Source organism: Toxorhynchites rutilus, chromosome 2 (genome assembly GCF_029784135.1).
Source record: "Toxorhynchites rutilus septentrionalis strain SRP chromosome 2, ASM2978413v1, whole genome shotgun sequence".
Classification (NCBI taxonomy): Eukaryota; Metazoa; Arthropoda; class Insecta; order Diptera; family Culicidae; genus Toxorhynchites; species Toxorhynchites rutilus.
Window position 1 is genome coordinate 336,647,731 of NC_073745.1, and position 15,433 is coordinate 336,663,163.

A 15,433-nucleotide genomic window follows, 5' to 3' on the forward strand; every position below is an offset into this window, starting at 1 on the left:
TGGCATTTTTATTCCGACCACGACATACACTTTTTCGAAACCAAATTCAAACTACGTTCGACGCGCTAGGAGCCATGGCACATCACGCAGACAGTGTGCTGAACAATGCAAAAGTTTAAAAATTACCTTGTTTGAAGTATTTTTGTCAACAAAAAGCAAAACTAAAAGCATGATTTTCAGGATAAAACAAGTGAACAACCATGACGGAGTTTAACTTTTTTTAATAACAAAAAGCAAAAAAAAAACACGAAACTAGACTTTTGGAGCTAACAATCACAGTTATCACAACAACAAAAAAGTTGAAAGAGAAATTCCAGCAAAAAGTTACAACACGCTAGGTGAATAATTGTAAAGAGTAAAGATGCGAATGAATGTGTAACACAGAGATAAAATATGTTGAGAGTTTATTTAGCGAGAAGGAGCGTCAACCAATAAATTATAAACAAACGATTTGAAGTGAAAATAAATCAATAAGAAAGGAACATTGCAGGAAGTACGATAAGTGGCCGTGTCATTCAATCCGAACGTGTTTTAAAATTTGCGGTCTCGAATCATAAGGAAGATAGAAGAAGTTAAATATCTTTCATACATGAATTACATGAAAACTTACATTCTATGATTGTTGTTGTTCTTTCCTGAAAGACTGGATTTTCGGTGGGCGGTGTCATGGAAGCTAACGGAATCGTAGGTAGAAGAGTGAAAGTGAACAGCCTAGGTTGCAAAACATACATTAAGTAAATTTTATCACAGTCTTGACAGCTCGATAATTACTATTCTTTAGTTCAATGCCATGAGCAGGAAATATAGATAGTGCAGATGGCGGAGTTTGCGAGTGTAGTGTGCGCGATAGCTGAGTTTCCATTACTACATTTCGAATTGTGACGTTGTTATTTGTGTTTATATTCAATTGCCCTATCCTATCCACCTAAACCACGCTGTCTTCAGTAAATTGCTTCAGCTGTTTGCCGCTTAAATAATGGAAATAAATCACAATACAATTATCATCTATTAAAAAGCAAACAGTTGGCAAGTTGGCTCTTAACATTATGAAACAGTGAGTATTTTGAACATTGTTTTGTTTCTTACATATATTTGATTTTTTTTTTTTCCAAAAACGATTATTAATCAGATCAATTACTTATTATTTAACGTTTACAGAGTCAAATTTCACCTTAAAATATAACTTATTTTCTATATAATTAAGACTAACAATTTAATAATAACATAATCTAACACTAGATTAATTGGACAGGATTAGGATTTAGGACTAGGATGGATCGAGTGGGGTAGTTTCGTTTGATGAGGAGGGAAGGAATCAAACAGAGATATCATTTCTGTTGAGAAATTGGTAAAGAGAAAGCATAAGGTTGAGGTCGCGACTGGCTAAGATGTCTCTAACCGGTAAGTCAGATTGCCTCCCAAGTGCCCTGAGTGAATCCGAAAGATGAGCCCTGGCGGAATGAAAGTTTATACAGGACCAGACCACATGCTCGATGTCATGATAACCATCACCACAAACGCGTATATTACTGTCAACGATCCCATTGCATGTACATCTAACAAGTAATGATTAGACATGAGGCGGGACATCACGCGAATGAAATCCCGACCTACATTCAATCCCTTGAACCATGTGTTTGTCGATACCTTGGGAATAATTGTATGTAACCAGCGACCCATTTTATCTTCACTCCAATTGTGTTGCCAATTGGAGAGTACATAACTACGAGGAGTACAAGAAAATCATGATAGGTTATTTGTCGCTCAAAAATGGTGCCTTCTAAGGCCCCGAGCTTTGCTAACGAGTCCGCTTTCTCGTTACCTGTAATGGAGCAATGCCCTGGGACCCAGGCTAATGCAATCCTATAAGATTTTTCCACTAGTCTATCCAAGAGCTGTATTATTCTTATAAGGAAATAACATGAGGCTCTTATAGGTTTTATCGAACGAATAGCTTCTATTGAGCTGAGGCTATCTGAATGGATAAAATAGTGATCAATCGTTAAGGATTCAATTTTCTCCAAAGCGTGATAGATTGCAGCCATTTCTGCAACGTACACCGGGCATGGATTTCTCAATCTATAATAGACACCGAAGTTTTCATTAAATATGCCAAAACCAGTGCAGCCATTAATGTATGATCCGTCAGTAAAAAACATACTCGGCCTTATTCTGCGTGGCGTGTGAGGTGAGATGACAATTGTCACTTATGTCACGCGATTCCACCAGGCGTATGCCGTGAGAAATCTCACTTGAATGAACTCTCACTTTATTCCCGCTCTCAAATATACGTGACGATTGTCACATGAACTGGGATTTCTAGGTGACAATCGTCGACATGTCTTGAGGTGTCGACAGTGCATGAAAACAAATGAAAAATTGAAGAGGAATAATAAGTGTTTTTTGGGTCGTATAGAATCGATAGTAATGGTATTATATGTATCAATAAATTCAATTTATCTTCAATTTTCACAGTACGAGAGACAAATTGCAAGTAGTTTGTTTTTTTTGTTGTGAAAGCGGTAGTGAGTCTGTTATTCCTCAATTGGACGAATAAGCACACCGAAATTATTTTCATTTCATGAAATCTATTTATTTTCTCTAAAATGTATCTATCACATGGATCTTGTGTTTCATCTATCTATCCGCGAGTCATCGTCACCGAACTGCATATCCATTTCAGAAGCCGTGGTATATGCCCGAGCCGGAGCCAGAGCAACAATTTAACACTGAGAGTGCAGAGAGCAGCAGCAACTACGACCAAAACAAACAAAAATGCTAAACTTTACAGGATGCAATCAACTGTTTCACCAAATCTAAATCAAATACCTGCAAATTCGGCAGAATGTCCTGATACACTAACAACAGGCCAGGTTAAATCAGATCTATAGATACGGTACTGACTGCAGCAAAACAAATATCTGACCTCTCTGAGCGAAACAAATAAAATTCTGGGATGCCAGATGTTTTTTCTCAAATATATGCGATAAAAATTTGAAATATTTGTAAATATGTGCTAATGTCTGACATACTGACCAGCTTCGTTTATCATATGGAATCAATAATGTTTTGTCACTATTTTAAATAGCCTGCAGCAGGAATAAAAGGTTGTGATAAAAGTTAAATGTCTACAAATTCGTGAACACATGTGCGAATGTGGCATCTTTGATCAGATTTGGCAACCAGCAGAATGAACGCCTTGTCACTTGCTGTTCATCCTCTCACATACATCAAATGAACCTCTCACGGCATCCGAAACGACTGTAGGAATAGAGTGAGGAGAGTTGCGTGATGGTGATGTGACAATTGTCATCTCACCTCACACGCCGCGTAGAATCAGGCCGACTATTAGAACTTACTTCGCAAAATTTCGACGAAAACATCCGTGGGATAAACACAAAACGTGTATGTTCTGGAATATCGCGTATTTCTTCATGCATGGTTAAATTGAAATTTACAGCGGAATCACAGAAGAACGATAGACAGTCATGGTTTATGATGCTTGACGAAGGTTGCAATCCTTGTGTACGGAACTCAACATATAAGGTGGTGAACCTTGACTCTGGATTCAATTGAATAAGTTCTTCGAAACTATCAATTACCAATGGATTCATAATCTTACAGCGAATGAGATATCTATGTGATAATTCTATAAATCGAAGAGGCAGAAAAAGTACTCCAGCCAGAACCTCAAGACTCATCGTATGAGTCGATTGCATGCAACCTAAAGCAATACGCAAGCAACGATATTGTATTCGCTCCATCTTAAAAATATGAGTCTTAGCTGCCGTTCGGAAGCAAAAACTACCGTACTCGAGGACCGATAATATCGTTGTTTTGTAGAAACTTACGAGGTCTCCTGGATGGGAACCCCACCATGTTCCAGTTATTGTCTTGAGGCAGTTGATTCTCTGTAGACATTTCTGTTTCAGATACGCAATATGTCTCCCCCAGGTACATCTAGAATCGAAATAGACACCAAGATATTTGAAATTCATAGAGTGGGTTATTGTTTTGCCGAAAAAATGAAGCGGAAATTTTGCGGGTTTGTGCTTTTTAGAAAAAACTACCATCTCTGTTTTCTCCGTAGAGAATTCGATACCCAGCTCATGTGGACAAATTGTCCAAAGTATCCTGTAATGGTCTTTGCAGATCGGCGGATGAGGATCTCCTAATGGAAACCACTCCATCATCTGCAAGTTGACGTAGCGTGTAATGTCTCGAAAGGCAATTATCGATGTCATGAACATAAGTTATATAGGGTTGGGGAAAAAGAAATGTCGTATTTCTGGTCGAAATTTGACGCTTTATTTAACATACTTAAAATTATCCAATTTAAGTCAAATAAGCGCCGTTTTGTTCGCAAACTTGTTGCCATTTAGAAGGTAACTTCATAATCCTCCCCTTATAAACCCCCCCTCCTTATTTAAAAAAAAACTCAGACAGCGAGTTTTCGCAAGCAGCTTTTGAGGCCAACTTAGTATCACCAAGAGCGTTTTGCATGGACCGGAAGAGATGATAATCACTTGGAGCCAGGTCCGGACTATACGGTGGGTGCAATAGGACATCCCATCCGAGCTCCCGTAGCTTCTGGCGGGTCATCAAAGATGTGTGAGGCCGAGCGTTGTCGTGGTGGAAAACAACACCATCCCTATTGATAATTTCTGGCCGCTTCTTGTCAATCGCCTGCTTCAAACGGTCAAGTAGAGAACCGAGTTGAGGGTCTGGCCATAGATGAGCAGCTTATAGTGGATGATTCCCTTCCAATCCCACCAAACACACAGAAAAACCTTGCCGGCTAACCGCGCTTCGAACATGACTCCTTTCGCTTTAGGTTGTCGTACGTGATCCACTTTTCATCACCAGTCACCATCTTCTTCAAAAATGGATCGAGTTCGTTCCGTTTCAGCAGTGCATCGCAGGCGTTGATTCGGTCTAAAAAATTTTTTGCGTCAACTCGTGTGGCACCCATACATCCAGATTTTTTTGGAATCCAATCTTCTGCAAATGGTTCCAAACGGTTTTATGGTCTATACCCAGTTCCTGGCCAATCGGGCGAGTGCTCCCATGTCGTTCTACTTGGATGATTTCAACGATTTTATCGATTTCCACGACGGTTGGCCTACCAGTACGGGGTGTATCTTCCACAGCCACTACACCAGAACGAAATCGATCAAACCAACGCTGTGCTGTGCGAATCGTTACAGTATCGGGTCCATAAACTACACGAATTTTTTCGGCCGCCTTCGTTGCAGGTTTACCTCGCAGGTAGTAAAAACGTAAAATATGGCGAATTTCTTGCTTGGTGGACTCCATCTTTGACGCGCTATAACTTGAGACTGAAAAGGACAATCACAACCAGAGATGCCAACCTTCCTGAGTTTTCAGGATTTCCCTTAACTTTTTGACACGATCCCTGATTTCCTGATAAACACTCAATTTTCCCTGATTTTTCTGAAATGATCCTGATTTGTCCTGATTTTTTACGTTTCACTTTATTAGAATATCCGTAATAAATATACGAAGTATTCCTAGTTGTAAATGAGAGTTGTCATAACAGCCTACATAAAACAGCTCTATAGTCCGCACTTGTAAAATGCTTAATCTTTTTTTGGCTATTATCTATATATTCCGAAGCGATTCACTTTATCGGAGATATCCTGTTGATATTTATTAAACCTTGAAGTTGGCGTGAAAAAAAGATACCTTATCAGATTATCTCGCCTAAAGGCAGTTTCAAATCATTATATTTTGAATGAAAATAATTACTTAATCTTTCAAAATTGATCTCGAAGCTGAACTTATTCATTATTCTTAGCTCTATTATGAGCTTCTACTAATCAAACAGTCGATAAATTCCCACAACTACTGCTCGCAGCAAACTAAAGAAACTTCCAGAATTGGTCAATGCGATAGCCCTCGTATTCCATCAGAGCAACGCCAAACTTCATGGCTCTTTGACAACACTTCAATTTATTATGGAGTCTGGCTAGAATGTGCTAATTAACCGGATATTGCACCTTTAGATTATCACAGGTTAAAGCCCCTGCGAAATTCTCTCAAGCACACGAACTCTGACACTATGGACAGCATATAAAATATCTTTTTTTTTTTTAAATAAAACAGTTTTCGACGAGAAAGCAAACATATTCTGGTGAATATTTGTTTTAGCTGTGTTAAAGATAGTGAAACATCGTGGAAAAAAAACTGTGCACATAAATTTCAATAAATGTATGTCTGTGTATGAAAATAATGTGTTTGTGTTTCCAAAAATCGGTTCGAACTATCCGGACAACACAATATGAGTATCCTGATTTCTCCTGATTTTTATTTTCTTTCTCCCTGATTTTTGAAAATAACAGTTGGCAACCCTGATCACAACACTGTCAAAACGACACTTGTAGCACAGATTGTCGTCTTCAAATAAATATAGTATGACCCGATGCGATAAGTACAGCACAAGATATGTTCAAGTGTTGCCATATATTGACAATATACGAAATATATATAGATATACTTGAGCCAATATGAGCGAGCGAAACAGGAGACAAGCATATCAATACTTTTCGTATAGTTTGCCAAATACACGGCCCAGACAGAGAAAGATATATATTCTCGTTCGTGCCTTTCTTTATCCTCTTAGAAAACACTTTTTAACATCATTTTATGATGAGGTGTAATATTATCACGCTTTCATACAACAGCACTAGCAAATATGGATAGCGCGGTCGTGCGAAACAGGTTTCTATTCCAGCCGGCCTTGGTAATATCCCCATTGACGTCGTATTGATTTTTTTTGGCACAATCCCAAATGCGATGAAAAACGAAAAAAGAAAGAGATGTCTGCTCCCATACATACAAAGCTTTTTTAAGCTTTTAAAACAACTCATTATTTGCGTATTTGACCCTCCAGCACACGAAATGGCATCTTCACTTAATCTTTTTGTGTCTATCATCATTGTCACGGACAGTTGTGTGTAAAAATAAACTCCGTGAAGTGAAAGAGTTCATTCCCATTTATAACAGACATGTTGGTGGCATAATTTCGGACGTTTGAACTTTGTGTAGGTAAAATCAATAAGTTTATGAGATAATATTCCATTTAATTGAACGTATGTTTTAGAATGACAAGTTTGCGATTATACCTCGATGATTCGGCATTTCAATCCAACTATTCGGACACAATCCATGAATCATTTGCTAGTTGCGTTAGTTTGCTGAATCAAACGCTGGTTCAAAGATGAGGAGGAATACTTGGTTGCTCTTCAATAATGTAGTTGTTGAACATATGAGAATGTAATTTTATTTCTTCTTTCTATAAATTACTCTGGAGATAAAGCATGACTATCATGAGTTTAATAATCGATATCTCGCACACTTCTGTACTCAGCTCTGTCTTATTCGTTTGAATAGTGAGAAGTATTTAGTATAGGTTAGTGCACCCGTGGCCGAGTGGTTAGCGTCTCACATTATCATGCCGGGTGTTCGGGTTCGATTCCCGTTCTGGCCGGGGGATTTTTCGTCAAAGAAATTTCCTTCGACTTGCACTGTGGTCATGCGTATTCAAGAGCTTGCCCCTCGGAATACATTCAAGGCGTGTTATTTGGCTTAAGAAATCTCGACCAAGTATTAATAAATGACGCTAGTTAATGCATACGTTGAGACGGCAAAAGTTCCACAAGGGAACGTTAACGCCATTCAAGAAGAAGAAGAAGTATAGGTTAACGTTAGAATCCTTTTTTAAGAACCATTTCTACAATTTATATCTTTTAATATCTTCTGTATCTCAGAATAAACCCGAATTTATCCACCTCATGATCAGTATAATCTGAGCTACTCTCATATGGGATTCTGAAGTTTAATCCTCTTATCCTTCCCATTCTCGTGTAATTTGATATACGTGACATGAGGTTTGATATAATTGTTTAAACAGAAACTGGTCAGTGGCGTCGGTCAGAAGCATAATTTTCATATGAAACATCTGATGAGTTTCAAGGAATTTGCCAAAAGCAGAAAATGATTCAGATTTTCTTTAGACGGATATTAAAATTATGGAAAAAGAACTAGAGAATAATTTTAAAAATATCAATTTAAAAGCTTTGCAATGATAGATTCATTTTTTCCTTATTTGAAACTTAAATATTCTTTCATTCAAATTATGTCTTCAAAACAATATCGTTGAAAATATCTATTACGGAAAACAACAGATCTATGGCCTTATTCGATTTAGCTATCATCCTGATTCGAGCATTGTCCACCAATTGCGAATGTTTGAATTACACAAACCAGCTCTGCAATGTTGGAAAAACATTACAGTTATTATTTTATATTCAAAATATCAACAAATTAATATTATACATAATCAATCATAATGATCGTTTTGGGCCAGTGGCATCCACTGCCATTTTATGGGGTTGCAACTCTCTGTTAGTCTAATCCTCAAAATAGAAACAAAAAATTTCTGTTCATTTAGGACAATCGAAATTAGACCTTTCGCCATGTTTCAATCGGTTTACGGGAGCTACATTTTTAGTCCTCAATTACATCCCATAGCGCATTTATAGAGTCCAAATAAACAAATTTACATCCTCTGGATACGTCAGGATTTCGTTCTAAAAATCCCACCGTGCGGGTAAATTGCTGTTTGTTTATCTTTTCTTTCTTAAAAAGCAAGACAAGATTCAAAATGTTAGCAAAAAAAAGCTAAATAAATCCGAAATAAAACTTACTTCATTCCGCGTGACTAGCTTTCACCATCTAAAACACAAGTGACAAATATACTTGTTTTTCCCCGTCACGTGACAGTGTCGTGGTATTCATAATAACACCGAGTTCATCAAAGTTGTCACGACGGATGAATTCTTCCGGATTCTACACACACGGTGGCAGCCGTAATAACGTTGTATACAATTCACTTCGTTTTCACCGTGAAGTGACGTTCGTGATCAGGCCCATTATTTCTGCCAAAGATGAAATGTTTTCAGCCAACGCTAGTTTGGGTGCAGTATCCCATTTTGCTTTATGTGTTCCAATACTTGATCTTTGACAACGATTTCTAGGATATTTTTGTACATTGGTTACATATGAACTGGTCTATGGTTTTCTGGTTTGGAGAAACCAAGATCATATTTTCTCTTTTAACGAAAGAATTCTGGTTAAATTTTTCGATTATGATCTGGACCTGCTAAGTCGTATGCTTGTTTACCTAACAGAATAATTTTTCGATACAGAAAGAAATGCACCTTAGTTCGTAAAAATTATTTGCTGGAATGTTTGATCTATTTAAATAAATTCATTTGTACTCTTGTGAGCTGAGCTGAAATATTTATTTGGATTGCAATCGATTTCCATTACAAGTTTTTCTTTGGTGCCATGTGCCGTTATCATGACAAGTTTTCGAAATAACTCATAAGCGTTGTTATGGTGCCGATTGCCATTTTATCATCAATATGGTCGAAGTTCAACGTTTAGTTCAGAACCATACATTGTCCAAGCTGTTTTGCACTATCGATCCAGTTCAGATACGAGGAAGTACGTGCATACACGGAGGGCCAACCTCTTTCGCACCCGAGAGCTAGTCCAAATGATACGACACCAATTTGAACGTGTCTTCCATTGTATGTAGTAGTCATTGGACCTCCGGAATCTCCCTATAAAGAGCAGTGGTTGAGTCACTTATCGAAATTATTGGAATAATGACTGTACTTACACTACAGGCGCCACGACCTCCAGCACCGGACTTGCAAATATGCTCTGGTTGAATCACTCCGAAGAAACGAATATTGCACGCTGGGTTTGCCATAACCGGATTACTCACGAAACGCGGTACCTCTGATGCTACTCGTTCGGCATCTGAGAAAACACCGAAGCCTGACACGGTTCCAGTTTGACCGGCAAACGATTCTGTCGTCGGTGGTGGCAAATTAATCTTCTGAATTCTATCGGTAAATTGGATGTTGTTTTTCAGGCGAATAATAGCCACATCATTGCGAAGTAAATTCATGTTCCAGTCGGGATGTACACAAATTTCCTCCCTTGTAAATCGAATCCGCACTTGACTAGGCTCGGATGAATCCGTTAAATTATGAGCTCCCATAACAATCGTGCCCCCAATGGCGTTTTCTTGAAGACTAACACAATGTGCGGCAGTCAGTATACTGTTTTCCGATAGAATCGATCCGCCACATAAACCTATTCCGTTGGAAAATTCACTGAGCACCGCAACTTTATATGGGAATTGTCCGGGAAAGGCCTCCTCTCCTCCGACGACCATGGTACTCGGATTACTACTCGATGAGTGATGCAGCCAATGGCCTGTCATCTGCCATGCTGGACGAACCTTACTCCAGTCGATATCGACATTCGCGGAAGTCGCGATAGTGGCCAACGAGAGCACCAGTACAACCCACTTCATCTTTCGCTGTTTTTTTTGGACTGGATATGGGTTTGCCTTGGCGAAGTATTTATACCAGTGGATGGGAAGTTATCGCGAGATAAAGCTGCTGATAATATCGAATTTAGATTTAATTTTATCTTTTTTCAAAAAAAAAATAATCCCAGTTGATGGATTCATGACTGGCGGTCATTGTTTTCAATCTATCTTTCTACATCCATTCTTAATCAATTTGATCACAATTAGGTAGGAATTGCGAAAACATAGATTTTACTAGGTGTGTAAATGGGAAACGGGAATCTGCCAACAGATTACATTTGACAGACATTTTACAGAGTTTTCATCTCCCAGTTAAACAAGTTTCGAAACGACGATTCTGTCGATCATAGTGCTGTTACCATTCGACGAAAACTCCTACAGAATCGCATCGAAATTTTGTAGAAGCCGATTGTTTCAAATATTCTGGACTTCGATACTTTATGAGAAATGTAGATCTGGTAGGAAAAAAGGCTTTGTACATGAAGAACGGAACGGCCAAAGCTTGGTTCACACGAAGTCGGCGTTTTTTTCGGCGTTTTCCACGGCTACCGGAAAAGGAAAGGTTCTATATGAGTTAAAGCGAAAAAAGAAATTAAAATCTCCGAGCAAATACTCGGCTTGACTGGTGATTTGCACCAGTGACCTGATTCCCGTGTCGTGTACCAAGGATTTTTGTTGCTTAGAGTCTCTCAGTTTGATCATTTTTAGTGTCCGCACGAAGTTTCCAGAGAACCCAATACATTTTCGAGGGTATATCAAATGCTAATCTCCAGGAAGTATTCGCCCTGTTTTTATCAACACGAAAAATGTCAGCAATGTTATCAACCAAATTTGATGCCTGCACTACGTTTTGAGCGGTCGATTAAGCGGCAAAATTGTATTGGAATGCGTTTAGCTTAATAAATGTGATCAAATTACATGTTGGGGAACTGGGGGGTAGGATCGTCACTCCTTCGAGTTTTACTAGAAAACTCTGATTAACTATGTTTTTGAACACTGTACATGTTAGTATTTGTTATTTTAGACCAGTGTTTCTAAAAGTGTCGACCCCTCGGGGTCGATTTCGGTTTTCAAGGAGTCGACACAAACGGAAATTGATTTTGGGGGTCGACGAGGCCTAAAATTCGACCCCTATTAATTAACACAAGTTATTATTTGAAACTTTCATGATACTGTATAAGTTGTATTACGTGAGGAAACTTTTTGTAATAACGACTAAGATTTTAGTAGAACGAATAAAGCCATGATCAAATTCAAGTCCAAACAAACATAACAAGCTTGCATTTAGGTTGCAAGTTTATTTGTGTTCTGAAATTCGTTGGAGCTTGAATGATAATACACTCATTGACTAATTTAATTCAAGAGGTTACAACTTCATTACACAGCTGAATAAAGTGAACTAATATGAAGTGATTGAAACATAATTTATGAGATATTTAGTTACCTGCGCGCGTAGTGTTTTTTGAAACGGTTTTATTTAGCTTGTCCTGTAATCTGTTTGTATGTTTGTATGTTTGTATGTTTGTAACATATTTGTCTGTAGCGCTGACCTACATTAATATAAATTTGACCCCCTTCCTGTTGACCGATTGATCTGAAATTTGGAAAACACCTTTATCTCTGTAGTCATTATAAAACTGCGTATTTCATGATCTTGAAAATCCAAGATGGCGGCCACTACAAAATGGCGGATCACATATTTTCTCAAAACCTCATCAATATGGGTTTTCTAAAACCCCATCAATATGGGTATCAAATGAAAGGGCGTTTTATTAGTAGAATACGGTTATTTATGATAAATGTAAATCCAAGATGGCTGCCACTGCAAAATGGCGGACTACATATTTTTTCAAAACCTCATTAATATGGGTATCAAATGAAAGGGCTTGAAAAGTAGATCACAGTAGATCATAAAAAATCCAAATCCAAGATGGCCGCAATCACAAAATAGCAAATTACTTTATTAAACGGTTTTATTTAACTTGAACTGTTCGTATGTATGTTTGTATGTCTGTAGGGTTTTTTTTCCAAAATATTTATTAAGGCACATGTGGCGTTAGCCTGACGGGGCCGGGAGTCCAATATTTTGACAATTTTTGTCTTACAACTATGTTAGTAATATGTAACCGATTACTCGCGGTTGGCTCGAGGTTAGTATTACAAGTGTTCTCATAATTGGTATGTTGCAATCTTCGATGCTCTGTACGTGTGCCCGACACGGGATACTTCCTATTGGGATGCAGCTGACATTAATCAGCAACGCCCCCCTAGTCTGTACCCCATATCTAGCGTGGTGCGTCTTTCTCGACTCGAGGAATCCAGGATAGAATGGTCACTAGCCGGCGCAATCATCAGTTCGTGTAGAGTTGTCATGAGCGGTACAACCTTTGGCTCTCGTTGAATGATCAGTGGACTGCACAACCTTTGGCCCGTGTGTCTGTAAAGAGTGTGTGTATGTATTGCCGCGACTAAGTAAAAGTTTATCGATCGGATAGGAGGGATATGAAACGGGGACACAACGAAGGAAACATCATTAAACGTTGACATCGGCGTTTCTGAGGAACAGGTATAGATGAAGCAGAAGATCAGGATCCCGGCTACCTAAGATATCCCGGACGGGGATATCCGATTGTCTGCCTTTTGCTCTCAGTGCTCTAGAGAGCTGAGAGCGAGCAGCATGGAACCGGGTACACGACCAGACAACATGCTCGATGTCGGGGTAGCCATCGCCACAATCACAAAGATCGTTTGCTGCGAGCCCAATGCGATAGAGATGCGCGTTTAGGTTGTAGTGATTGGACATAAGCCGAGATATCACGCGAATGGAATCACGACCTACATTCAATCCCTTGAACCATGCACTCGTCGAGACCTTAGGGATAATCGTGTGTAACCAACGACCGAACTCATCTTCACTCCACATGCGCTGCCAACTTACGAGCGTATACTGACGAGGAATGTGGAAAAATTCATTATAAGCAATTTGCCTTTCAAAAAGTGTGCCTTCTAAAGCGCCCACCTTAGCTAGCGAGTCCGCTTTCTCATTCCCCGGAATCGAGATGTCTGTAGGGTTGTCTCACATTAATAGAAATTTGACCAATAGGAGCTGACCAAATTTATAAAATACCCTTATCTCTGCTGTCATTTTAGAACTGCTTATCTTGAAAAATCCAATTTGGCCGCCGCTACAAAATAGCTGATTCCATATCATCTCAAAAAAAAGGTTCATTGAGATATGCGTATCAAACGAACGAACTTGACTTGGAGAACACACCATGTATTTTATGCAATCCACTCAATATCGGTATCAAATGAAATTTTTTGACAGATAGAATACAGTACAATGGTTTTATTGTAGAGAAATGTTCTAATGAAACAGATAATGTACTAAAAACTAGAAAATAAAATAAGCAAAAAAACTTTTTAAGTTAAACGGTTTAATAGTGATTAAACATAATAGTGTACTAAAAGCTAGAAAATAAATAGGCAAGTAGGAGTTTGCAGTTATCACACCTAGGGCATTGATAAGACTAAAATAAAATCGTGGGGCACGTTGGATTTCCATTATCCACAATAAGCAACTTGCTCATGTGTCCCACGATTGTATTTTAGTCTTATCAATGCCCTAGACTAATGAAGGAGAGGTGTGATAACTGCTAACTCCTTCTTGCCTAGTTATAAATAGGTCTAGCTTTTAGTACATTATTATGTTTAATCACTATTAAACCGTTTAATTTAAACATTTTTTTTACTTGATTTATTTATTACTTCAGGATACTTGGTCGGTGTTAAGTCAGACTAGTCCATGTGACATTTTCATGATTTCGGGAAAAACAAGTTTGAAATTAAGTGATGTAAGGGATTTTCATTTATCATTCAAAATAATTTCGATCCGTTTTTTCTGCTGTACGCTTGATTTTTCAAATCTGATAATTGTGGTATGTGGCTTACAACATGCTTAACCTAATGCAATCAATAACTCGATTTTTTAAATTTTGCGACTTGATCCACTCTGACTTAATACCGACCACTTGTCACCGAAAATTATGAATCATTTCCTTTGTTTTCGTTTTTTACGCTGATTGGTGCCTAATGCAAATTTTCTATACAATCGTGACTATATCCAAGTTTATCAATAAGTAGACTCGTGAGCATACCGAAAACATCTAGTACTTACACTCACAAAAATGCGTAGAAAAATAAGCTACAAAATCTTTGGTACGCACTTTCTACTTAAAACGACAATGACAAAGAGCAATGCCATCGTTTATAGACGAAATGACGAGGTATTATTACAGACCAACACTGCCCATGTTTGTATAGGAGACGTAAACGACAAAATGAACATGCAAACACACATTTTTTGTTCGAAAATATTTGAGTAAATTTGAAAAAACTTTTTCGAAAAATCAATGTTTGTCCGCATAACAGACGTATTTCCATACAGCTTTCATACATCGTTCGAAAATCAACAATTGTCAGTATTATGTGCCATAAGCTAAATAATAAATAATAAGCTACATTCGAATCACATTCTTTGTAGAGTCCTAACATGTCTGTCACGTTAGTGTCTTATTACTTAGTGGTTCTTATTAGATGAATATAAGAAACCATTGAAACGCTGCTCATATAATTACTATTCTCCGTACACTGCACTGCGATGAACAGAGAGAAGCAATTGTGTTCTTTAATGTTAAAATTACCTAAATTTCTGCACTTGAATCTCAGAGCAATCAATCAGATCAGTAGTAAAATTAAAATAATATTGGTTCTTAGTATTACAACTCCTCGGATTCGACATCGAATTATTCTACATACTCAGTATTTACTCATACCGTTGATTTAAGTCACTCCACCATCTTTATGCGATTCATCGAGATATCGGTAAAATTACCAACATTGCAGATTGCCTTTACAAATTCAATTAATTGAAAAACACGAACCTTCAGTTATTCTTCAGGAAAAAGTAGTACCATAGACGCAACAAATCAAGATCATCTT

General features: G+C 38.0%; 1 protein-coding gene across 1 annotated transcript; it reads right to left on the reverse strand.

Moving 5' to 3' along the window:
• Nucleotides 1-9,302: 9,302 nt before the first annotated feature.
• Nucleotides 9,303-10,425, reverse strand: LOC129769234 (brachyurin-like). Its single transcript, XM_055771345.1, has 2 exons — nt 9,710-10,425; nt 9,303-9,650 (listed from the first exon to the last, which is right to left on the reverse strand). Exons 1-2 carry the CDS (start codon nt 10,412-10,414, stop codon nt 9,468-9,470), a joined length of 888 nt encoding a protein of 295 aa, XP_055627320.1. The 5' UTR covers nt 10,415-10,425; the 3' UTR covers nt 9,303-9,467.
• Between the last annotated feature and the right edge of the window lie 5,008 nt (nt 10,426-15,433).

Coding starts and splice junctions, on each gene's coding strand:
- LOC129769234 (XM_055771345.1), bottom strand. CDS start 10,414: ATGAAGTGGGTTGTACTGGTGCTCTCGTTGGCCACTATCGCGACTTCC. Junction 9,651..9,709: donor GAGGTCGTGGCGCCTGTAGT/GTAAGTACAGTC, acceptor TGCTCTTTATAG/GGAGATTCCGGAGGTCCAAT.